Source organism: Ammospiza nelsoni, chromosome 15 (genome assembly GCF_027579445.1).
Source record: "Ammospiza nelsoni isolate bAmmNel1 chromosome 15, bAmmNel1.pri, whole genome shotgun sequence".
In the NCBI taxonomy this organism is placed as follows: Eukaryota; Metazoa; Chordata; class Aves; order Passeriformes; family Passerellidae; genus Ammospiza; species Ammospiza nelsoni.
In genome coordinates, this window is record NC_080647.1 from 19,276,545 (window position 1) to 19,301,438 (window position 24,894).

Genomic DNA, 24,894 nt, shown 5'->3' on the forward strand with positions numbered 1-24,894 from the left:
CGGGGACGGGGCTGAGCGGCCGAGGAGGCTGGGGAGGGCTGCGGCCGGGCCGGGCCGGGGGTGGCGGTGGTGGGTTGGTGGTCCAAGGTGTAGCCCGGGCCTGGCCACTCGGTGCTCACGGTGACTCCCACAGGCTCGTGACCAGCGCGAAGGCGGCGGCGGCCGATGGGGACCTGGAAGAGGCGCTGCGGCTGTTCCGGCTGGCGGCCGCCATCCGCCCCAGCGAGAAGCTGCGGGGCCGCATGCAGCGGGTGCAGGAGGCACTGGTGGCGGCCGAGCAGGAGCAGCAGCAGCAGGAGGAGGATGAGGGCTTCGTGGACGTGTGCGGCAGCGGCCTGCTGATCTACGGGGAGATGCACCGGAAGCTGTTCCAGCACCAGCGGGAAGGTGTTGCGTTCCTGTACCGCCTGCACCGGGAGGGCAAGCCTGGTGGCATCCTGGCAGATGACATGGGCCTGGGCAAGACCATCCAGGTGATCGCCTTCCTCTCAGGTATGTTCGACGCTGAGCTCATCCAGCACGTTCTGCTCATCATGCCCACCACCCTTGTCAGCAGCTGGCTGGCTGAGTTCGCTCGCTGGACCCCCGGCCTACGTGTCAAGGAATTCCATGGCACCAGTAAGACAGAGCGCACCAGGAACCTGGAGAGGGTCCAGAGGAAGAATGGCATCATCATCACGAGCTACCAGATGCTCATTAACAATTGGAAGCAGCTGGCCAGCCGCCATGAGCAGGAGTTTGTCTGGGACTACATCATTCTCGATGAAGCACATAAGATCAAGTGCCCGTCAAACAAGACAACCAAGTGTGTCTATGCAATCCCAGCCCAGTACCGCATCCTGCTTACAGGCACCCCTGTGCAGAACAACCTGCGGGAAATGTGGTCCTTGTTTGACTTTGCCTGTCAAGGCTCCCTCCTGGGTACTGCCAAAACTTTTAAAATGGAATATGAGAATCCGATTACCAGGGCAAGGGAGAAGGATGCAACTCCAGGTGAGAAAGCACTGGGGCTAAAGATATCAGAGAATCTCATGGCAATTATAAAGCCCTGTTTCCTCAGGAGGACCAAGGAAGACATCAAAAGCTATCATGCTGATAAAGCTGATGCTCCTCTTCCTGAGGATCCAAGTGAGAACAAGGCTCCTGTCATGCCATCTCTCACTAGGAAAAATGACTTTGTTGTATGGGTGTACCTGTCACCGGTGCAGGAAGAAATCTACAGGAACTTTCTCTGCCTGGATCATGTGAAGGAAGTACTGATGACGACCCGATCACCTTTGGCTGAGCTGACAGTCCTGAAGAAAATCTGTGACCACCCCAGGCTTCTGTCTGCGAGAGCCTGTATCCAGCTGGGCTTGGAAGAGCAGGTGGGCTCCGAGCAGGATTACATGATGGAAGCAGGTATGTTTTCAGGCATGAACAAAATAGATCATCTCTCTGATGAGACTGTGATCCAGGAGTCTGGGAAGATGCAGTTCCTTGTGGGACTGCTGGAACGGCTGAGAGAAGAGGGACACCGAACCCTGGTGTTCTCACAGTCGAGGAAGATGCTGGATATCATAGAGCTTGTCCTCTCTCGCCGACAATTCCAGATCCTGCGCATTGACGGCACGGTGACCCACCTGACGGAGCGGGAGAGGCGCATCAACGCCTTCCAGAGCAGCACTGACTACTCTGTCTTCCTGCTCACCACACAGGTTGGGGGCGTCGGCATAACCTTGACAGCAGCCAGCCGAGTGGTGATCTTTGATCCCAGCTGGAATCCAGCAACTGATGCTCAGGCTGTGGACAGAGCTTACAGAATTGGGCAAAAAGAGAATGTAGTGATTTACAGACTGATCACCTGTGGCACCGTGGAAGAGAAGATATACAGGCGGCAGGTATTCAAGGACTCGTTAATCAGACAGACCACTGGTGACAAAAAGAACCCGTTCCGTTATTTCTCCAAACAGGAGCTAAGGGAGCTCTTCACGTTGGAAGATACTCAGACGTCTGCAACTCAGATCCAGCTGCAGTCCCTGCATGCCATGCAAAGGAAGTCTGACCTGCAGCTGGATGAGCACCTTGCTTACCTGCATTCTCTGGCAATGTTTGGCATTTCTGACCACGATCTGATGTACACAAGGGAGATGGCTCACGAGGAGCAGGTGGAGAGCGAGGAAGCCCATCAGTACATCCAGCGGAGGGTGCAGAAAGCCCATGAGCTGGTGCAGCTGGAGTCCCAGCTCAGTGATCAGAGGATGGAAGGGATCAGAAATGCTTGTGAAGAGAAGTGGCAAAGACCATCGGGATCAGTTTCCAGGCCAAAGAAGTCGTCTCCAGGGTTGAATGACAAAAATCATTTTGTTTCACCGCCAGTAGCTGATGCACTTGAAAAAGACAAAGTTGTTGATCTTACAGAGGATGAAGAGGCCCAGGTTCTCGATGTCAGCTCCAGAATGACAACTCTGACTGTTGGTGACTTGGATGAAGAGCAACTGGCACAAGGTGTGTCCAGTATGGAGATGGAAGTGCTCAATCCCAGCAAGACAGCAGAACAATCTGACATACAAGAATCTGAGCAAAATCCTGATTCCAGCATTACACCATCATCCCCTGCACTTGAGAAAGAGAGTCAGAGCCTTCAAGAGAAACAGCATTCACAGGTACATTCAGACAGCTTGGCCAAGACAAGGAATGACCTGTCTTGGCATTGTCACAATTCCTCTGAGTCTGGCATGGCTGACGATCCTAGAAGTGAGGCAGAATTGTCAGTTCAGGTACTTGACCCACACACTGCCCTGGGGACAGAGCAGAACAATGTTCCTGAGCCGGCTTCTGCAGTGCTGAGTTTATCAAATGCTGTGCCAGAAATCAATGCTGAGCTCTACAAGTCTCACGTGTTAGAAGACAGCTTGGAGGGTACATCTGCTCCTTCCTTCCAGGATCAAGTTGACTTCAATCTGGTTTTGGAAGAGTCTGAAGAGGAATGGCAGGATGCCTCAGATAGAGGAGGATCAGTGGAAGGATCTCCTGAGAAGGAGAGCTTACAGCTCCAGGCAGAAAGCTTGTGTAAATCTCCGGACAAAGAATCTCCAAACAAAACTTGGCCAAGTGAGACCAGTAGCCATGGCAAACCCTGTCCCACAGCTGAGGAGGAGCCAAATGCCTCCCTGCAAGGGAGTAAATCATTGGAGGAAAGCAGTGGTCTCTTTACTTTTGGTAGGAAGAAACATTTAAACAGAATTGCTTCAGATAGTGAGAGTGAAGAGCAGCCTGAACAAGTGCCCTCCTCTCCCTTGGACAGCACTCGGCACGGACTTCTGGAAGGACTGGAAGGAATCAGTGCTTCCACCCCTAAATACAACACAACAAGAGCTAAAGCCATCTTTTCTCCCCAACTAAATAACAGTGGGAACAGGTCTAATGCTTCCAGGCGCTCATTCATCAGCAGGTTGGTAGATGAGGTGGAGGATATTGGGGAAATCATGGGAACCGCTGATGAAGAAGATAAAGATGATGGTGATGAGGAGCAAGATGGGCTTGTGGAAGATGAAGCTGAGGAGTGCACTGGGGAATCTTCTGAGCCTGAAGAAGAACCTAGTGGAGAAACACTTGATACAGGTGAAGAGCCCTCCCACGCAGACAGCGTGGAATCTGAGCAGTCCGAGGCAGAGGAAATGGAGTCATCTCAGGAGGAATCCACAGGTGACAATGAGCTCCAGTCAGGTGAGCAGATTGAGTATTTTGCCCAAGAAAGCAGCTCTGAAAAGGACATTGGGCAGAGTTCCTCTCCCGCTGCCGATTATGACACTTTGGTACACAGTGGGAAGAAACTTCAGAATGATGGAAAACTCCAGGAGGCTTTGGACTGTTTCCTGCAAGCTCTTGACATAAAAAGTGGAGATCCTGAAGTTATGCTTCTGACTCTGAACTTGTACAGACAGCTGGCCCAGAAGTGACATCTATGTGGCTCTGAGAAGACAATCTGGCTATTCCTTGTTACCATGTATCTGCACCACGGCCCTGGGATCCCTGAGCCAGCTCCAGGCTGGTGCCTGCCATATCCTCGTGTGACTGAGCAAATTCAGCACCTCCTGCTTGAGGAAACAGTCCAAACATCCAGGTGTTGGACGCAGGGGAGGGAGCTTCACTGGGAAGTCAACTCACAAAGGTGAAAATGGTTCATGTTCCTGTCTGATTATTCATAAAAGAATGGTATTGTTGATGTCTAAGCCCGTCTCCATCAGTTTCTTGAAGTTGGGATGGAAGGCACTTGAGGAGGTAGTTAATGTTTGCACTCAGGTGTTTATTATTTCTTATCAGTGAAACAGCCTCACAACCATGAGGTCTGCAGCCTTTTATTAGCAAGGCACAAAAATGGCTATCTCTTGTTACAAGGTTTCTTAGGACTAAACAATCCAATGACACCTAGATTATTTTCCCTTTTAACCCAGTAACTGATCTCTCAAAGCCTGCAATGTGGACTTTTCTGTTCAATTACAAAACATCACCCAAACCCATGAAGAAAAGGAAGAAGAAGGTGAAGAAGAAGAAAGGAGAAGGTAAAGAAGAACAATCTGCCTTAGCCCTAAAATCTCCATCTTGGTTCATATTTATTTCTATATTCTAAGACCCCAAACTCTCAAGTTTTCCACCCTGTGATATTACATACTTCTAACCAACTACACACCCATAATTCCAGTGCTATCAATCAGTTTTGGAAGTCTTCTCCACAGCCTCAGGTAAATTGCAGTATTCTCTTGTGGCTCTCTGCCTTTAAGCACAGAAAGTTTAAAATTCTCAGCATCTAGGATTCCAACACCTCTCCATGCTGGCAGCCCTGGATTCACCTTTCTACCCTCCAGGTTTTGCTGCTCCTCTCCTCTGAGAAGATGGGGGCAGTACAGTCCCCTGGTCACTGTACAGCCCAGCTCTGTGGTGCTGTGGTTCCTCCATCCTTTGGGTTTTGAATAAGCCAATTTGGGTGCCTGAAGGTCACCCAACATTTGGGTGCCTTACAGACCTTCCAGTTCCAACCCCTGCCACAAGCAAGGACTCCTTCCACTAGATCAGGTTGCTCCAAGCCTGACCTTGAAACACTTCTATGGATGGGGCAGCCACAGCTTCTCTGGGCAACCTGTGCCAGTGTTTTATCACTCTCACAAGAAATAATTTCTTTCCAATATCCCTTCTGTCCTCTTGTCAGCCTGAATCCATTACTCTGTATCTTGTCATTCCAGTTCTGGATAGAATCCCTCTCTGGCTCCCTTGTAGGCCCTTTCAGATACTGAAATGTGCTCTGAGGTGTCCATACAACCTTCCCCAGGCTAAACAGCCTGAAAGCCCCAACTCTCTCAGCCTTTCTTCACAGGGGAGATGCTCCAGTCCTCTTATCAGCTTCATGGCCTCTTCTGGACTTGCTCCAACAGTTCCATGTCCTTCTTATGCTGCGTGAACTGTGTGCAGGACTCTAGGCAGGATCTTGGGAGCAGGGGAGAATCCCCTCCCTCACCTGCTGCCCATGTTCCTTTGGGTGCAGCCCAGGACATAGTGGGTTTCTGGGCTGGGAATGCTCACTGCTGGCTCATGGGTTTTCATGAGTTTTTTGTTAGCCATCACCCCAAGCCCTTCTCCCAGGACTGCTCTCAATCCCTTCTCTGCCCCTTCTTCAGCTGTGCCTGAGAATGTTCTAACCCAGGTGTAGAACCTTGTGGTTTTCACATGGTCTCACCTCTCCAGCCTGTCCAGGTCCCTCTGGATCCATCCTTTCCAGTGTGTGACCACACCACACAGCTCAGTGTTATCAGCAAACTGGCTGAGAGTCCCTCAATCTTACAAACCAGCAGCTCAAAAGTTCCTGGTTCTGGCTTTGAGTGACTCTGCCCTCACTAACACAGCCTGTCTGGTGTGCTCGTCCTGCCAGTCTCACCTGGTAACAGCCCAGCAGCAGACAGGGATGTTTCCTTGTGCCATGGCATTGCCTTCTGCAATACCACACCGTAGCACAGGACCCCACACCTGGCTGACCTGTGCAGTTTGGGAGAGGAGCTCTCTGTATTTGGAACCACAGCAAACACAGCAGATTTGCTGGTGCAGTTGTGTCAATGTGTTTTTGCCAAAAGAAAGAACAGGGCTCTGGTAGCCTGGAAATAAGTGGTTTATTAACAGAGCACCTTTACATGGGGCAGTGTCTGCTCTGGGCAGCATGTCCGCTCTCCACTGCAAGCTATTCGTTGGCTTCTCTGAGCATTCCATACTCAGCAAAACCAACACCCTGAAAAGGGAGGGAAGAGAAGGACCTTTTCTTCTTTGATGTTTCCTCCTCATCTCTGAGCTCTGTGCATGGTGCTCACCTGTAAACAAAGCTGGTGCCTGTTGCTGGAGCTGTGGCTGGTTTGGAGGCTCTGTGGGTAGCAAGGGGATCATGGCTCTGGGCTGGGTTCCTGAGATAGCAGGAATCTTGCTGGGTTGCTTCCCTTGCACAGCCCACAGCACAGGGGAACGCAGGAAGCAGCACACAAGTGTTTAGTGGCTTTTTTCCTTATCCAAACCTGAATTATCCAGTCTCTTCCCCCAGCTCTGAGTGGGTAAGGTGGAGCTGTAGGAAGAGAGCAGACTGTGCTCAGGAGAGCTCATCCTCCCCTCCTACCCCCAGGTCCCTTCCCTGCCTGGCCTGACCCAGCTCCAGTGTTACCCACCCTCCACTGAAGGGACTGTCCTGAAGCTCTGGAGCACAGGAGCTGACTGCATCCTCTTGGGGAGGATGGAGACCAAGCCCTGGGGCCCCTCTATCCTTTTCTGCATCATTTCTGTTTGCAGATAAAAACCTGGGCACCTCGTTCCACTGACAGGCCATTATCTCCACAGATAATGTGGAGAAGGAAGAGGCTGGCCTGCCAGACAACAGAGACATCAACATCTATAAAAGGCTCTTGTTTCACCCTTCCCAGGGACACTTTACCTCTTCAGGCAGGGCCCTGCTCTGCTAGCACAGTGACAGGGACAGCCAGCCTGCCTCCAAGCATGTTGCTGGTTGTGCCCAACTTGCTCCAAGGCCAAGGTGTCTGGGACTCGGGATTCAAGCAGTCAACAAGGTCATCGTGGTCATTCACATTTTATTTTCTGCCTTCCACCATGATAATGTGGTATCCGAACTTGGTCTTGACGGGAGGGTCCGTGTACACGGGCTTGTCCATGCTGCTCACAGGCAGGGCAAATGCTGCCTCCTGGAATGGTCCCACCATGGAGCCTCTGGTCATCCAGCCCAGGTCTCCCTACAGCAAGGGACCGTGGGGGTTAAGCTCTGAGACTTGGAGCAGGGAGGGTGGGTGGTGTGGCCGTGGGACAGGTCCTGCTGGTGACGAGCAGGACCCAGGCCCCCGCAGCCGCTGCCCGGCCCCACCGCCCTGTCTGGTGCAGCACTCACTCACCCCTTGCCTGGCCTTGTCCTCGCTGTACTGTGCCGCCACCTCGCTAAAGCGCTGTCCGGACTTCAGCTTCTCCATGGCCTCCATGGCCCGGCCGTGCTTTTCACACAGGATGTGCCGAACCTGGAGGGGCGGGCAGCGCGGCTGTGGCGAGCGGGGCCGGCGGGCGGGACGAGCCTGCAGGTGCTGGGGCAGAGAACCCGCAGCCCGCCTGGTCCCCGACGCCCCCCGCGCTCACCTTGACGGCGCTGCCGCCTCCCTTCGGGCCCTGTGCTTTGCTCTCGCTGCTGCTGCCGCTGTCGCCGCCTGTGAACCGATCACCCTGACACCGGCCCGGTCCCCGCCGGCCCTGCCGGGCTCTGAGACTGGCTCGGCCCCCACCGCCCCCGGGCCCCAGCCCGGCCGGTCCCGCCCCAGCACCCCCTCCCGGCCAGTGCCGGCCCACAACCCCAGCCCGGCCGGGGCCAGCCCAGCACCCCCGCCCGGCCGGTGCCGGTGCCGCCCAGCCCCGCTCACCCTTCCCGGCTTTGCCGCCGCCTTTCCCTTTGGGCGCCATCTTGCTGCCCTAAGGCCCCCACGCCGCACTTCGCGCCGGGCGGGGCCGCCCCCGCCCCGCCCCGCCCCGAGGCCCCCGGCTGCCCGCGCGGTGCCGGCATGGAGCTGCCCTGCGGGGCTGCGGGACACGGGGCTGCGTTCGGCATCCACGGCCGTACCCAGCGCCCGCCCAGGGCTGGCCCCAACACTGTCCCCTCATCCATCCCACCGGCCCCAGGATTCCAATTCCCGGTCCACCCCTCCCCACTTCCAGTCCTCCCCCCGGCCTGTGCCCAGGGTCCAGCGCTGTCCCCAGCTCCCTCCCAGCACGAGGGCTGACTCCTGCAGTCCCCCCGGACTGTTCTGTCCCTCTCATCCATCCCACCTTCCCCCCGGACGCCAAGTCCGTCCGCAGCCCCTCACAGCACCCCCGGGCCCCGCTCCGGCCTCTCCCCAGCGCCCAGCCTGGGCCGCCCCTGACACCTCACGGTGTCCCTGCGCCCCCCCGCCCCAGAGCCACGGGGACACAGGAGTGCGCGGCAAACGCCGTGAAAAGCCCCAGCAAATAGGGCCGGTTCTTCTCCCAGGGCAGTCAAGGGGTGCCCACCTCCCCAGCCCCGGTCCCTCAGCAGCCCAAAGAAGAACAGGCACAGGCAGGCAGCAGGGAGCACTTTACCAAGCTGGCGAGATAAAAAGTACAACATTCCATAGTTGGCACCTTGGCGGCCCGCACGCCGGGGCAGGGCTGTCCTGCCAGCCGGACTCGTCCCGGGAACCCACTGCCTTCCCAGTGGAGTAGCTGCAGCCAGGGGGAGCAGGGAGAGAGCGGCCAGAGACGAGCGCTCAGCCAGGAAGAGCCCCAGCAAGAGCACGTTCCTCCGGCCAGGGAAATTAGGATCTCCATCTCATGGCCAACCTCTGTCCCACAGCTGACCTCTGGTCCACTTGGATACTTCACCCCAGCAGCATCGGCCACTCCAGATGCCAGTGGTGCTGGGGGTGTTGCAGGGGGGGGTCCCTGCCCTGTGCTTGCCCCCAGCCCCCTTTACCGACTCTGTCCCTGGTTTCCTGAGCAGTCATGTGCAAAATGTACCTGTCCCCAGAGCTTCCCAAGCTGTGCCCTGGCCCCATCCCACGCCAGCACCCTGCCACTAGCTGAGGCCATGGGATGAGGGTGAAATGTGGACATTCATTGGAGCTTTTTTTGTGATTTTTTTTCCTGAGTTTCTCAGCCTGGCTCTTAATTACAGGCTTAAATCTGCAGCCCTGGGAGAGGAAAGAGAGAGATGGGTGAGTACCAGGAGGGAGGGGAACCCACTGGAGCCTCAGTGGGATCAGATCCAGGGTGGTGGCAAGGATGGGGAAGTGTTTGCCTGGGTTGTGCTCCCCAGAGCTCCTGGTGGGGCAGAGACCCCCCAGAGCAGACCAGGCCCCTCAGAGGGGCAGCTGAAGCAGTGCTGTGGTGCCCTGCTGCTGCCTGGACCCACTGCAGCACAGGAAGGCTGGAGTGTGTGGAAATACATCAAGAAATCAAGCATAAATTTCCCCAAACACTCTGTTTCCTTGTCAGCCGTGGCTGGCCCTTCCTGTTTCTCTGGGCGTGTGGCCATGCTCCTGCTCAGAGCTCGTGTTTCCTCCCTGCCCTGCCCTGAGCCCACACCACAGCCTCTGTTACTGGCTGCTGGGCCCCCATGCTGGAGCCCGGCCAGGAAGAGGCAGCTGGGAGTGAGGGGGACAAATCCCACCTGGGGACGTGCAAACCCTCTTCCATGGCCCCGTGCACATGCCCTGATGGCACGTGTCCCACTCGGCCTTGCTCAGCTGCCTGGTGGCCAGTGGGCACAGGTGAGTGGCAGGCAATCCTGGGGGGACCCCGGAGCCACCAGGGAGGTGGCTCAGGTGAAGTCCATCTGGATTCCAGCCACCATCTTGGTAGCATCTCAGGACCTCTGGTGGCCAGGGCAGCAGGAGAAGTTGTCGCAGGGTCTGTTGTGGAGATGCAGGAGGCAGAGCTGGGGACGAGCTTCCTTCCTGTGGCACAGCACCCTCATTGCCCCAGCTGGCAGCTGGGTGCAGGACCCCTGGTGTGGGAGTGGGGTGGCTGCCAGACCCCCTGTGCAGTGAGGCCGGGGGGACTGGTAGTGGAGAAGACCCCAAGGTTTGTTTTTGGACTGAGCTGAGGAGCTCCAAAATGCAGCATTTTGGGGGCTTTCAAGGGGTGGGGGTTTGGCTTGAGGTGGTGGCGCTGGCTGTGGACGCTGGCTGCCAGTTCCCTGTGTGACAGGGAGGATGTTCAGGGCAATGACAGGGAACCTCCTGTGACTCTTCAAAAGCAACCGCAGATCCAGCTGAACCCCTGGTGTCTTCCCAAAGTGCATCTGTGTGTCCAGCTGAATTCAACCAGGGGATTTCTGCATGGGAAACTCAAGGTACAATGTCAAAGGGAAGAGAATCAAACATCACCACCACTGTGCATTAGAAAATCTGTTTAAAGTACCACATGCCGAAGGGACCAGAGAGTCTCAAGCTGCTTTGCACCAGGCATCAGGCAACACCAGGGGCTGTCATCCTGTTCTGCTTCCTGGGCAGGTGCCTTCAATCCCAGGAGCTGGCTCAGCCAGGGCCAGTTCCAGCAACTTCTCCCATGGGAAGGGCCCAGAGTCATGAGAGCTTGGGCTCCAGCCACTGCCTCTCTGCCAGCAGCTCTCCAGGTAAGGAACAAAAGCAGAAGAACCCCCCAGCAGGATACAGGGGCTCCCCAGCAGCCAGGACAGCCCTTTGCAGCAGCAGCTCTCTCTCTGCAGCGCTCTCTCCTCTCGGCTGGAGGAGCCCCTGTGTGGTCAGGGCTGGCTTTTGGGGCTGTTTGCACCGTCCAGCTCAGGGGCAAACTCTGTGATGACCCTCCGGGCCAGCGGGTTTGTGGTCTTGAGCAGTTCGGCGGCAGATGGCCGAGTACCAGGGCTTGTTTTGCTGCTCTTCTTCTGGAGCAGGGCTTTAAAATCCTCATTCCTGCTGGAAGACTTCCCACTGCTGCCTGCTGCTGCCAGAGACTCACCAGCTGGGGAGCTTGAAGTCTTTACAGGTGAGTGGGAGGTGGGTCGGCTGCTGAAGGTGTCACCAGGCTCTTTCCGCCCCAAGACCTTCCTCTTTGACCTAGGCACCAAAGGGACACGGGTGGGAGGGGTCTGGGGCTGGGGTGAGGTGCCAGAGCTAGGGGCATGGTAGTGCCCAGCCTGCTCCGCTGGGGCAAGGTGATAACATGGGCATGGCAGGTGATGCTCCTGGCAGGTAGGACTAATCTGGACTCTCCCTGCTGGTTGCACTCTGCTCAAGGTAGCAGCGACTGGGCTGTCCCCAAGGATGAACATTGGCCCCAGTATGGAAAATGGAGCTGTCATGGTGGAGAGACACTACACCCAGAGCTGTGACAGTAGGTGCAGGGGCTGTCCCCTCCGGTGCATGCACCAGCCTTACCTGTGGATCACTGTGAAGAGATCCTCCGTAGTGCGGGATGTTGTGAACACCTCATCGTCCTCCTCCACGATGGACTCGGCTGTCTTGTCACTGGCAAAGCTCTTCTCCTCCATGCCGGCTTCTGCTGAGCTGCCTGTGGTCAGGGAGAAGACAGCAGTGAATCCCCTGTGCAGCATGGAGCACCATTATCCCTGGGGTGATCCCACCACAGTGGTGGAGAGACCCTCACCTTGCTCTGAGGCAGGCTCGCTGGCAGGCGTGGTGCCCACGGCCTTGGGGGATGGCGGCTCCTCAGCATCAGGGTCGCAGCAGGTGGGGTCAGTGTCCAGGGTGATGATGGGGCTGGGGGTGGGTGGCAGGTCCCCCACACCAGCTCCCAGCTGTGCTGGGGCTGGGATGAGTGGCAGGTACAGCACGCTGGGCTTTTTGGGCACTGGCGGGGGTACCTTGGCCTTCCTGCGCTCCCCCTCGGCACTGCTCCGCTCCGGCCGGAGCTCGTCCAGGCTGCCCTGGGAGAGTCGCCGGGGCCCCGCTGGGGTCAGGGACAAGTGGGACTCCCCCAGAGCTGAGCTCCTCCTCAGCTCCCCTCTCCGCCGCACCACAAAGGCATCCTGTGCCAGCCCCTTCTCCTTGGTGGTAGTGCCTGGTGGGGATTTGGGGGACAGGGGACCCTCCTTCCGCAGAACTGGGGGCTTGGGCAGGATGCACGGGGGGCGCCTGGCCAGGGGTGGCTTCTCTGCCACAGGTGGCTTCACTTTTCTCTCTGGCCCAGGGCAGGGGATGTGTGCTGGCTCCTCTGTGTGCTCTGGGCCATCAGCGCTGTCCTCTGGCTCTGAGCGGCTGATGGAGCGGAGGCGGACAGAGCGCAGGTCGGACTGTGTCACCACGGGCATGATGGGTGTGATGGGACTGGTCTTCTGGGCCAGCTTGGTGCCAAAGGTGGAGTCAGAGTGGTGCCGGCTGACCTTAGTCTTCCCCTTCAGGGAGATCTTCAGCCCTGAGAGGTCAAGGTGGGCGGGTGGAGTCAGTGGGAGGTCGAAGGACAGCCTGCCCTTGGGGCTCCTCTCCATGGGGGATGTGGGGGGCAGAGAGGATTTCCTCTCGGGGACCAGTGGCCTCACACGCACCTGGTGCGGGGAGTGCCCAAGGATGGTGGAGGTGGGTACGGTGGGGGTTGGGGTCTCTGACTGGCTGGAGTACCCGCTGGATGGGGACATCAGCCCTGTGGGCCTGCCTGGCGAGGAGGTCTTGAGGTCTGCCTCGGCAGAGAACTGGGAGGGCGTCGTGGCCCTGGAGACTGAAGGAGACACGAGGGACTCAGAGCTGCCCCGTGTCTTGGCACACTCAACAGCCGTGGTCCCTGTGGTTGTGCTTGAGCCAGAGAGGGACTGGTAGGGATCACTGCCAGCCCTCCAGTCTGTGAGATGCCACTGGTGGGGGGTGGTTGTGCTGTTGGGCTCCCTGCCTGCACTCCCCTGAGGGTCGGCGTGCACCAGCCGGTGACCCTGGAGCTCTGGTGGGATGCACAGGCTCTTGGGCCGCTGGTCCTTGGGCAGTGCCGCACTGAGCCCCTCATCACCATCCGGCCCCTCTTTGATCAGTGAGACGCTGCGCGTGGGTGGCGAGGGCTTCTTCTTGGCCTTCTTCAGGGAGATGCTCTTGGAGCGCCGCCGCCGCTGCCCCTCAGGCTCCAGCCCCAGGGAGATGTTGTCGGTGCTGGTGCTGCCCTCGGAGCTGGCGCTGGGGTAGCCCAGGGCATAGTTGGCGCTGCCCCGCCGGGTCTCAGCATACGTGATGTCCACAGAGCAGAGGGACCCCGAGTCAGTGGGCACCGACAGTGACCGCTCACGGAACCGGCACCCTGCCCGCTCCACCTCCAGCTGCGCTGGCCCTGCCGCTGGCTCCAGCTCCTCTTGGCTTCCTGGCAAGAAATTCCCCTTGGCTCCCTGGATGCACCTGGAGCTGGCTGGGGAAGCAGGCACTGGGCCAGAGAAAAAGCTGGGCCCATTGCTGCCCATGCGCTCTTCTGTGGCGATGAAGAAGGAGGTGGAGGCGGCGGGTGAACCTGGGCTGGGCGATGGAATGAAGCTGCCTGGCGAGGTGCAGGTGGGCCCCTTGCCTGGGCCAGTGGTAAAGCTGGGGGGGCTCCCATAACCCACGGGGGTCCAGGGAGGAGAAAAAGGGGTGCCCTGTGTCCCATTGCAGGCACTGGCACAGGGGTTGGCTGCCCCATCCATGGCAGCAGGTAGCTGGCAGCGAAGGGCCCCGAGGTCACTGAAGGTCTTCCTCAGTGGGGCTGAGAGGGGCGGACGAGCGCTGATCTCCTGGGGCGCAGTGCCCCTGCTCGTGGTCTCAGGCACAAAGCTGCAGGACAGGGACTCATCGATGGGCGCGTGTGTGCTGGAGGTGGGGCCGTTGGCACTGCCTGCGGGGAGAGACACAGCCTGGTGAGCACCATCCCGCCTCCCTCACAGGGACATGGCCCTCCTCTGCATGCTGTCCCAGCCTGTGGCCAGTCTGGAGGCTGCACCTCTGCCCAGGCATAAAATGTGGGTCTGATGGCACGCTGGAATGTGCCAGGGGCAAATAAGCAGCCACAGCAGGAGGCTCTACCCATGGGGACATCAGTCCCATGGCAACCAAAGTGTTGCCCTGGTGCTGCTCCATGGTGGGGAGTCAGATGGGGTTCAGGAGGAGCCAGGTCAGGCATTGCCAGCTGGGACAGAGAGGGACGTGGTGGCTCACAGTGCCACCCCATCACAGGAGCCAGCAACCCCACTCTGAACACCCCCAGCAGACAGGGATGCTCAAGGCTGTGGTGGGCTGAGGTCTGACAGACTCCAAGGAGGAGCCGTGACCATCCTGTTGATGGTCTGACCACTGTCATGGGAAGAAACCTTCCTCCTACCCCGTGAAAACTGGCTTGGAGCAGCTGGTGTCATGGCTTCTCTCCCTGTCTCTACTTCCCTTCAGAGAGAGGCTGGCTCTGATTTCTCTGCACCTTCCATAGGGGACAGCAGGACAGAGCCCCTGAGCCACAGTGGCTGCTGTTCCCAGGGGTCCAATGCCAGCCTGGAAGCACTCCAGCCACTCTCACATGGCATGGCCAGCTTGCCAGCCCCAGCAAAGACCTGGCCAGGTGTGTGCCCCACAGCCATGGCAGCCTGAGACAGGGTCTGCCCATGGGGAAATGGGCACAGGGAGCCCTCCTTCTTGGAGCCGAGGCTGGGTGACTCCTGCCTCAGAATCCTGACTCAGGATGAAGGGGCTGTCCCTGATGCCATGCCAGCCCCAGGCCAGCCCAGAGTCACCAGTGAGCCCAGCACCTCAGTGCCTTGGGAGGGCGCAGAGTCAGTGTGGTGCCTGCACCTCCCCGTGGTCTGGGTGTCCCCGGAGCCCAGGGGTCTGTGCCTGGGCTGGCTGCCAGCCTCGGGATGCTGTGCCACTATCAGGGCAGCTCTGGAGGTTGCCAGCCCTGCCCGGGTGCAGCCTGCGCGGTTCTTGCCGTCACCTTGGTCTCGCAGGGACAGGTTAGGGAATCCAATAATGGTCCGTCTACGCCGCAGGGTGGACTTTGGGTTCATCGCAGTCTCTGTGTTAAACAGGGAGTGACGAGCACTCGCAAGCCTAGCAAAGTGCTGCCCTGTAGCCAAAACAAACAGCGTACGGGCAGTGCCGGAGCCGCTGCTGGGCCGGGAGCTCAGCCCCTCCATCGCCCGTGTTCTCTGTGTGTCCCCAGCCTGGCATGGTGACACAGGTGGGAGTGTGGGACGCAGGACGATGGTGTGAGCCATGTGAGGTGAGGCACGGTGGGAATGCTGCATATGGAAGTGGGATGGATGGAAAGCCACAGAGACCAGCCCTGCACTGCGTGACAGGCACTAGTCTGGGCTGGTGAGGCTGGGCCCTACACCACTGAGCTGAGCCAGACTGGGGATGGGTACATGAGGCATGGAGAGGGAAAGGGACCAATGTGGCCCTGGCACAGCTCTCCATGGTGGAGGGAAAGTGCAGAGAGACACCTTTGCCCTTCAGAAGGGGCACCTCACCCAGTCACTAGCCCCTGACTCTGACCTGGGCCAGAGCATGGCACCTGTGTCTGCAAGGACTGGGCAGGACTGTGCTGCTGGGAGCTGCGGCCCTGAGAGGATGAGCAGATGGACAGACAGGAGAGACAGGTGAGTCAGGCAGGGTGCACAGTATGTGGTGAGAGCCCAGATAACAACAGACCTGACTGGCTGGACATTACATCAGGGATGTGAGACCCGCCAGCAACATGGCCAGCGGACCGGACGCACAAAGTTGCAGATGGCATGAGAGATGGCTGGGAGTGATGGATGCCAGCATGGCCCTGCTGTCCCCTCTCTGCCCTGGTGCCCACCTAACCCACAGGAACACAGCTTGCAGCCATAGCCCCCTCCCACCACCCGTCCCCTGCCCCAGATGGCTGCTGGGGTGCATCTCTGCCTGCACCCCGTGTGCCCCCACCTTGCCATGGGGTGCTGCCCTACCGGAGACATTGATGGGGACAATGTTGGTCTGGATGGAGCTGGGCTGGTGCCACTGCTTCTCCTCCTCAGGGGGCAAGGGGAAGGCGCTGGGCCAGGGTTGCTGCTTGTCTGGACTGGTGGGGAGGCTCAGGGAGGTGTCAGGAGGCCGAGCACTGAGCACAGTGCTGCTGGTGGTCTCCTCTTCGGCCGCTCGCTGGCTCGGGGGCTACGGGGAGAAAGGCACATCAGCCACTAAAGGGACAAGGGTGGAACACAAACAGGGACTTGCTGCCCGCCCTGCCACCTCAGAACTCACCATAAGCACGAACTCAAGGCGCTTGGCAGGTGGGGGTCGAGGTGATGGTTCAGGGGAGGTGTCGGAGGGCGGGTGACCAGCAGCGCGGAAGGTCTGCCCAGTGACCCTGCTCTCGGTGTACTGCTCCTCATACTCCTCTGCAAGAAAAACAGCACCTGGGACCCTGCTCCTGCTGCCAGGTCCTGGAGCAGGGGGCATGTGAAGGGATGGTGACTGTCCCCTCTGGCTGTCCCCAGCCTAGCTGGCCATCCCTGCTCAGGACAGGCAGCTCAGAAGGTGAGGAAGGGAGACCCCAAGGAGGGGAACTGAAGAAGTGCAAAGATGCCAGCAGCTTGCCCCACTCCTCCCGAGATGCAGTCAAGTGATGCGGTGAGTCCCACTGAGACACAGCCCCACTGGGGACAGCCAGAACTCAGTGCATCCCCATCCTGTAATTGTTGAGCTAATTAATGCTGGTGGCTATGGACTGGCAGAAAGCAGGGCTGCTCAGGCTGACTTAATGAGATTACAAGCTGGGGGATGGCTGGGCTGCTGATCTCATCTGATGCCTGAGGAGCATCTGAGCCAGGGCCACGTGACAGCCTGGGCCAGAGACTGGAAGGAAACAAAACCACTGGCCACGTTGATCAAGTTAGGCCGATCAGTGGCAGGTCCCTTAGGCCCTCGTGAGAACTGTGCTGTGCAGGGGCTCGTGGGTGCCCTGGTGGCCCCACTGGCATCAGTGGCCCTAGCAGGCAAACGCAGTCCCAGTTGCTTTGGCACCTGCAGCCGTGACTTGGGAGCAGAGATCAGTGAGGGACTGCTGGAGGCTGGGACCCCCAGGACCCAACTCCTGCAGCTTGGTGGGGTCCAAGGAATGGCTTGGACATGCGTGTGGGAGATGAGCTCAGTCTCATGGTGGTCACCTAGCCCGGGGAGCACCCACCCACCACCCTCCCCCAGCCCACTACTCCAGCCCCTCTCCTTGCTACCTTGCAGCAAGCTCTGGAGGTTGAGCTGGGCCTCCTGGTGCAGCTGCTCCATGCCCGGTGGGCGCCCAGCTGCCAGGAAGACGTTCACAGGCTGCTGCCATGGCAGCTTGGCGGGGGCGGCTTTCTTGCTCTCGAGGTCCAGGTTAGAGGTGGCTGCAGGCAGAGGAGAGTGGGATCAGAGGCAGGTGGGGGACGGCTTTCCTGCGGGTGCTGCCGTGGGATAGTACGGTGCCAGCACAATGCTCATCCCACCCCAGCTCTCCAGGAATGCCAGGATGTGGCTGCATCCCACCCTGGCAGGCTGCTGCCTGCTGGGACCAGCCCTCAATGCTGCCACCACTTTGGGGACTGGATAGTCCCTGAGGGCTGCCAAGAAGGGAGCTGGCTGAAATTGGGGAAGGAAACCAGCCCTGCCACCCGTGCCTAACCGCGCCTGGGCGCAGGAAACGCTGCACGCTGTGGTGGAGCAACATCCTGGCTGTAGAGGAGCAGAAGTTGCAACTGAAAGGCAGGAGCCAGGGACCCACCACTTCCATTGCACTCCAGCTTGGGGCCCACATGCCCTTCCCTGGCACGGGCACCCCCAAAGCTCTCCAGGGAAGGAAACCTCTGTGAGGATTGCTCAGACCCTCTGAAACACCCTGATGGGTGGAAAAGTCCCTAGGAGCAGGATCTGGGCTCAGCAGTGAACTGGCTCTGTGGGGAGCTGAGCGCTGCTCCCACAAACGTGCTTTGCCATGGGAACACTGCAGCCCTGGCTGCGCTGCTCTGAGTGGATATGGGTTTGTACCAAGCATGGATTCAAAGGAGTGCCACCACTGGCACACTGCCTCCAAGGGGACCCACACCCTGTCAGGCACAGAGTGGGTCTCTGTGAGCTTTACACAGGGATATGGATGCCCAGGGTCTCATCCCTGGAGATTTAGGGCTCATCCTCCGCTGCATGGTCTTGTCCCCATCCCCATCAGCTGAGACACTCTGACTACCACTGTGTGACAAACACTTTCCCTCTAGCACCTGCAGCACAGTGCCTGGCCCCAGGAACACACCATGCCTGCTGCCAAAACCTGCTCCATGCCAGGCCCCAGCTGAGGCAGTAGAAGCAATCCCACATACCTGGGAAGGGGAATGGCCCCAAAACATGTGTGGGACCCCCAGCACAAGCCACATTTCCCTTGGCCCCCATTGGTCAGGCAGCTGTGGTCCAGCTCATCTGCACTTCATCATAAGCATCCCCCCTGCTGCTCGTGCCATCCTGCCCCCATGTGCCTTCCTGCCCCCAGATGCCCTCCTGCTTACAACACCTGTGCCCCTGGGTGCCCTCATGCCCACCCTTCCCCCAGCTGATGGAGCCTGCACAACGCCCAGCACCCAAAGCAAGGTGCCATGTCCCCACCCTAGTTACTTTTATGATTTGTTTCCATAACGACAGGCCTTCACACTGGGAACACTGGGTTTTTTTCCTTTTTTTTTTTTTCCATTCCTCCTCCTCTAAATAATTTGACTTGTTTCCATACCAACCAAGAGGTGTTGGGGCGCATGTGTGCATGTGTGTGCCATGCACAGGGTAAGGTTGGACATCTCCCCAAAAACCTGACGCCCAGTGCCAGGGGCAGAGACCACACTTTCCCCTCTGCAGACTCCTGACCCCACAACCAGACTCCGGACCCTGCTGGTTTTGGCGAGGTGGGGGATCCAGTGCTGCCCTGTCATTTCTGAGAACAGCCCAATGGTGCACCCCAAATCCTGGCTTGCTGCACCCTCTGCCTGGCTCACGCAGCCCCAGCCTTTGGCCTCAGCACAGGTGATGCTCCTCACCTTCTGCCCACATATCCCCCTGCAGCCACCCCCCACCGAGGGCTCAGGGACATCCTGAGCAGCCCCTGCAGCTCTCCAAGCCCCTGATGCCGTGCCCCGAATACGAGAGCTCACCTCCGCTCCTCGCCTCTGCTGCCGAGTCACCCCTGCCATCACCTCGGGCGCCGACCACGTGGGGAAACCACAGCACCAAACCCGGGGCCGCCCTGGGCGCGGCGGAAACGGGGCAGCACCCACGCCCAGCACCCTGCCCTGCCTAGGGGCAGCTTCGGCCAGAAGGGGAACACGCAGTGCCGGGGTCCTCCCCTGTGGAGCCTTCCCCTGTTTGCTGACACACGCTTATTTGGGACTGTGAGTGGCACAGCGCGGTCCTGAGCCGGTGTGGGCTGTGGTGCAGGCACTGCTGGGCTGCTGGCATTGCCAAGGTGCTGGCATCACCAAGGCATAGGCATCGTGGGCTCCATCTCCCCAGCAGGGGAGAAGGGGTGGGGGCAAGAACCCATGAGCTGAGCACTCTCCTGGCACCCAGATGGCCCAAACGTGCACTGCAAGGACAGCACTGTGCCAGAGCGAGCAGCACCCTGAGGCTTTGGCTCCCTGGGAGCAGCCACTCCGAGGGTGCTTCGTGAGCAGTGGCTCTGAGGGTGTTTTGGGAGTAGCACGCCAAGCCCAGCACCGCACGGCAGCTCGGCGACGGATGTAAGGAGCCAGCAGTCCTGATTCACTGCCACGGTGCTCCCGAGGGACAGGCAGTGTTTGGGAGAAGCCTGATGCAGGCTCACTACAAGGGCAGGCTGTGAGAAGGAAGCCCAGGTGCCACAGCCATCTGTGGGCACGGGATGCCCCAGCCAAGCAGGAGTGTCCGGCAAGAGGAGACAGCGGCCGGCTGGGAGAGTGGAGCTGAGCTGAGCCAATGCCCTTGGCAGTGACCCTCCCACCACACTTATCAGCGACAGGCTCAGAGCACAAAATACCTCTGAGGGGCTCCAACCCTGTGGCAAATGCCTGCAGGAGATAAAGGCATCCTGGCACAGCAGAGCCAGAGGGACAGCTCCATCCCACCAACCCCAGTAGTCTAGACCTGAGCCTGGCCAGCCTTGCTGCTGAGGGAAACTGAGGCATATCTGGCTGGGGGTTCACCAGACTCCCTGCTGGCACCAGTGCCCTCCTGGCCCCAGGGCGTGCAGAGAGGAGGAGGCGGCATCCCCTACCCTGCCTGCCAATGGACATCTGCCTGGAATGTTCCCAGACTCAGCACCACCAGCTGCAGCAGATGCTGCAGCTTCGGAGTCCTGCTGAGCGTGAGCCAGTGTCCAGGCTCAGTGTTGTGGCCATGGCAGGTACACAAGGACTGAAGCTGAATTCCAGGGCAGTTCGCTTGAAGGGCAGCTGAGCTCTACTCTCCTGCAGGAACGGCATCCCTGCAGGATCCCCAGCCCCTCAGTATCTCCTGAGTCACCCCTGCTCCATGCCAGCATCCCTACTCACCCACAGCCCAGGCATCCCGAATCCACAAGGAGATATTTGACAGAGCCATCAGAGCTGTTTCAATCCAGGCTGAAGCTCCTGTTGAAACGATGCCTCTCGCTTGAATTCACTGCCAAACTTCTGCCTCTCAGGCTCGCTCCCCACGTGCAGGAGGTGCCGGGGGCACGGCTGGAGCCGCTCGGACCCTGTGCCAGCGCGGAGCACTGTCAGGAATGATGTAACGGCGGCAGCAGGCGATGCGCCATCAGCAGAGCAGCCATGGCAACGGGCACAGGCACAGCGGCAGCTGCCGCCGCGGGTCCGGAGCACCGAGCACGCCGGAGGGCGAGGGCAGCGAACCTGGGGCCGAGGCCGATCCTGAGAGCGCCCCGAGCCCCCGGCCGGAGCCGTGTGCCGCAGTGCCCGCACCGAGCGCCGCCGGCTTCAAGCGAGTGCCCGGCCTGCCCTCGGTGCTGGGCCGCTCGCTGCCGGCGCGTGCGGCTTGGGGACATTGCCGTGGTGTGAGCCAGGCTCACGCTGCTCCACGGCGAGCGGAGAGGAAGCGAAACGCGCACACAGAGGGAGCTGGCACCGGCCGCAGAAACACCTCCTGTCCCAAGCTCACCCCCTGCCGAACCGGACCTGCCGGACCAGCTCCCTGCGGGATGGGGGGCGCGTCTGCGCGCACGGATGCCCACCCAAGGTTGAATGAAATCCTGAAATGACCCCCTGCTGACAGCCCCAGGCCCCATGCCACAAGGCAGCGGCGCTCCCTGAGCAGACCTGCCCCGTGTGCCCCCTGCACATGCTGTGCCTGGGATGAGCCCTCACTGGGCAAGCCAAGAGACTATGCCCTCTCCAAATCTGATCCTCTCCAGGACACTTCCCACTGCCACATGTCTGGTGGCACAGCTTCAATCCCCCAGCGAGGCAGGGCCGCCTGCACAGGTGTCTGACTTGCTGGTGGTTGAGACCAGAGGGGCAGGAAGCCTTTCAGGGGTGCCTTGGCCAGAGCCCAGCCTGGCCATGCCAGGACACTGTACAGCACGTCCCCGTGCTCCCATGCAGGTGCCCAGCAGGAGCAGAGGCACTGAGAAACAGCACTGTCTCGACACACCGCATCTGCCTGAGGTTTTCAGCTCCTCCAAGCTCCTTGTCTAACAAGGAATCAGTTGTTTTTGTACTGATGGGAGATAAGGGCGCTGCAGAAGTTGCTGGTGGCAGGGCAGATTTGACACCTGTGGGGGTCCCTCAGCTCATGGGGAGAAGGCTGGATTATGTGAGGTTTCTATGAAAACCACTAATCAGCAAACCAGTCAATAACGTCCCTGTCCATTGGTGGGACTCAGAGCTGCAGCGTGCAAGGACATTCAGTCCCAGCGGTGTGATGGGCCCTGGTCAGGGTAGGAGGGGAGGTGTGTGTGCTGCAGGATTTGGCCAGAGAGCCTGGCTCAGGAGGAACGCACCGTGCCATTCGCCCATGCTGTGGGGATGGGAACCGCCCGCAGCTGTGCTGGCAGCAGGGCTTGGCCCGGGACCATGCCAGCCAAGGGGGACTCAGGCTGCTCCCTGACAAGAGGCTGAGATCCACTGCTCCCAGGGCCACAGCAGCTGCACTGGGGCAGGCACTGGAGCCCCAGAGTCTGGCTGGACCGAGATTCCTGCACCAAGCTCTCCACCATGGGCAGTAGGACCAGTATCCAGAGCCCTCTCCCAGCTCTGCTGTGGCTCCCTGGGAGCCTGGCAGCCTCCTCATACTGCAGCCCTCACTCCCCCATGCTTCCCAGCGAAACTCCAGCCACAAATCTTGCCTGAGAGCCTCAGGAAGCCTGGCATGGCAACCTGTCAGACCCTGCCAGTTCTGGCAGCCCAGCATCGCTGCATCATGGCCAAAGGAACCACTGGGCACAGGGTGGCCATGGCTGGGTGCCCACCAGCCTTCCCACGGTGATGTCCCAGGCTGTTATGTGGCACATGGAAGCCCAGGCAGTGCTCAGCACTCTGCCCAGTGTGGGCTGCCTGTGCCAGAGGCTGCTTCCACAGGCTGCTTCCAGGAAAGCATGGCTTCCCCTGTGCCCAGCTGGTTTTACACTCCGCGGGGCTGGGACAATGCGAGGAAGTCGCCTGAGAGGGGAATGTGGCCAGAGGTCCTGGGACAAAGGGGCCTGAGACCTGAAATCAGCTACAGCAGGACTGAGAGCAGTGACAACAGCGAGGGTCCTGGGTGCCTGTGATGTTTGTGTCGACCCACGGTCCACGGTCCCATGGTCCATCCATGGGCCTCCCTCCTGCTGTCAGCGGCACGTGGAAGCTGCCAGGAGGGCACAGAACCACCGGGACAGGCAGGACCTGTCCCCACAGGACTGATGAGTGGTCAGTGGGACACGTGGGCTGGGAGTCTCAGTCTTTCTCTTGCTTTGTCAGAGGAAGGACACCCCCAGAGAAAGGCAGGGGTATGGCAGAAGGATTTAAAAGGGACGGGGACACTTCGCAGCTCAAGTCAGTCCGGGGAAGGTGGCACAAGACTGGTACTGCTGGACAGCCCTGACCCCAGGGGCTATTGCATGGCCTCCAGAGGGTCTGTGCCCAAGAGCTGCCCCCAGCCCGGGGTCCTGCCCTGCAGAGTGAGCAGTGCCTGCAGATCCCACCACCCCCACTGCCCGCCTCAGCCCTGCCCTGCTGCCTGCCTTACCTGCCCGCTGCCAGGGTGCCAGGAGCCACTCCACCTTGGCCATAGCTGTGAGTGCCGGGGGAGCCCGCTCGCTCTGGCCACCCAGGAGCTCCTGCCTCAAACCAAGCCGAGAGCACCGAGCTTCCCCCGTCCTCACTGCCTGCAGCTCCAGCGGGGAGAGGAAGCGACCAGGAACTGACTGTTTGAGTCAGCGGCACAGCCCATTGTCCCGGCCCCGGCCCCTCTTCCTTCCCCGGGGAAGGACGGTGGAGGGACCGTGACTCTGCACAGCCCATCCCACATCCACCCGCCCTCACAGCGGGGCTCCCAGGAATGCACATCCCTCTGTGAACATCCCTGCTGCAGCACCTGGACAGGGATGCTAGAGCCAGGACAGGAAGGACTCTCTGAGCTGGACAGGGTCATGGAACCAAAATATCCCCTGGCTGTGGCTGGAGCACCGTCTGAGAGTGGTGGGTGACCTGGAGAGACACAGCACGTGGGGCCCTGTCCTCTCAGCAGAGCATGGCTGTTCCTACATGGAGCAACCACAAGAGTCCTTGTGGGGAAAGCGGCACCTGGAGCCTGTGGCTGTCCCCGGCCCTGCTGAACCGCTGCCCACCAGCTTCTCCAGTCCTTACAGCTACCAAAACCAGGGGCCCTTCTAAACCCCCTGGCTCTGGCCTGGGAGCTGCCAGAGCTGCCAGAGCTTCAGCTCCTTCCAAAGCCTGGAGCAAAGGCTCCTTGGGGACCACTTTCCCAGTGCCCAGGGCTTTGTAAAGCTGAGCTGGCTTCTCCCAGAGGACGGAGGCTCCTGGGAGCCAGGGCTGCAGGAGAGCCAAGAATGCTGCCCCAAGCACAGCCTTCATTCAGGAATATCCCACACCAGCAGAGACCCACACCCACCACAGGGCTGCTCCTTATGGAGCCTCAGCTCCCTCCCCTTAGCAGATAAGCTCCAGCCTGGATCTGCTGCCACCTCTCTGCATGGAAGCTTGTGTGCAGCTACTCAGGAATGCCCCAGGCACTGAGGTCCCAGCAGCCCGATGAGTGTCCAAGTATTTGCTCAAGCTTTACACCCAAGACAAGTTTTGAGCCATGCAGTGCCAAACGCCACCCTTCCCTGACCCCAGCAGCCAGATGCAGGTCTCTCCAGGGAGACCAGGCACCTGAGGGAGATCTGCTGGAGATCTCCAGGCTGGCAGGGAACCGTGACCTGAGGACAGAGAAGAACCAGCTCTGGCCAGGGCCTGACCCCACAATCCCCCTTGGGCCCTTCCCACAGCTCCAAGAATTCCTTTGACAATCCAGAAGTGTGATTAATTCTCCCTCTGACTGGTGCCAGGTGGGAGACGCAGGCAGGGAGCAGAGCAGCATCCCATGGTCTGGGCACTGCTCATCTTCCATGCCTGCAAACGGGAGAAGGGCACCGTGCTGGGTAGCGGTGGTACAGCATCCCTCATCCCCCACCACCTGCAGGCCAGCACCCTGTGCTCCAGGCACTGCCTCCCAGTAGGGGACAGGATCCCATGATCCCTGTGAGTCCCACAGCCCAATCCCTGTCCGCTTCCCATGCCCCCAAGAGGGGAGAAGGATGATGGGATGGATTCCGACCAGCCCCATCCCTCTCACCCCCTCTGACCCACAGCTCAGCCTCTCTCCTGGTCGCCTCCTGTGCAGCCCCAAGTTCTTGTGCCCCATTTCGGTGCTTTGCTCCCACCGCTACAGCAGCGGTTGCAAAATT

At 59.5% G+C, this 24,894-nt stretch overlaps 3 protein-coding genes across 4 annotated transcripts; 1 reads left to right on the plus strand and 2 right to left on the minus strand.

Moving 5' to 3' along the window:
• The first annotated feature begins 377 nt into the window (after positions 1–377).
• On the plus strand, positions 378–4,197 carry ERCC6L (ERCC excision repair 6 like, spindle assembly checkpoint helicase). The gene has a single exon (XM_059482943.1). The coding sequence runs from the start codon at positions 450–452 to the stop codon at positions 3,939–3,941; it is 3,492 nt and encodes a 1,163-aa protein (XP_059338926.1). The 5' UTR covers positions 378–449; the 3' UTR covers positions 3,942–4,197.
• Positions 4,198–7,080: 2,883 nt separating this feature from the next.
• PIN4 (peptidylprolyl cis/trans isomerase, NIMA-interacting 4) lies at positions 7,081–7,995 on the minus strand. Its single transcript, XM_059483078.1, has 4 exons — positions 7,926–7,995; positions 7,648–7,715; positions 7,413–7,532; positions 7,081–7,256 (listed from the first exon to the last, which is right to left on the minus strand). The coding sequence occupies exons 1-4, from the start codon at positions 7,963–7,965 to the stop codon at positions 7,098–7,100; spliced, it is 387 nt and encodes a 128-aa protein (XP_059339061.1). The 5' UTR covers positions 7,966–7,995; the 3' UTR covers positions 7,081–7,097.
• Positions 7,996–8,599: 604 nt separating this feature from the next.
• NHSL2 (NHS like 2) lies at positions 8,600–23,290 on the minus strand. Of its 2 annotated transcripts, XM_059483219.1 has the most exons (8): positions 23,172–23,290; positions 17,195–17,347; positions 16,224–16,360; positions 15,929–16,133; positions 14,929–15,060; positions 11,647–13,842; positions 11,418–11,550; positions 8,600–11,096 (listed from the first exon to the last, which is right to left on the minus strand). In XM_059483219.1, exons 1-8 carry the CDS (start codon positions 23,212–23,214, stop codon positions 10,784–10,786), a joined length of 3,312 nt encoding a protein of 1,103 aa, XP_059339202.1. In that variant the 5' UTR covers positions 23,215–23,290; the 3' UTR covers positions 8,600–10,783. The 2 variants fall into 2 exon arrangements, with proteins under 2 accessions (XP_059339202.1, XP_059339203.1); XM_059483220.1 differs by lacking the exons at positions 14,929–15,060; positions 23,172–23,290 and adding an exon at positions 20,501–20,604.
• Between the last annotated feature and the right edge of the window lie 1,604 nt (positions 23,291–24,894).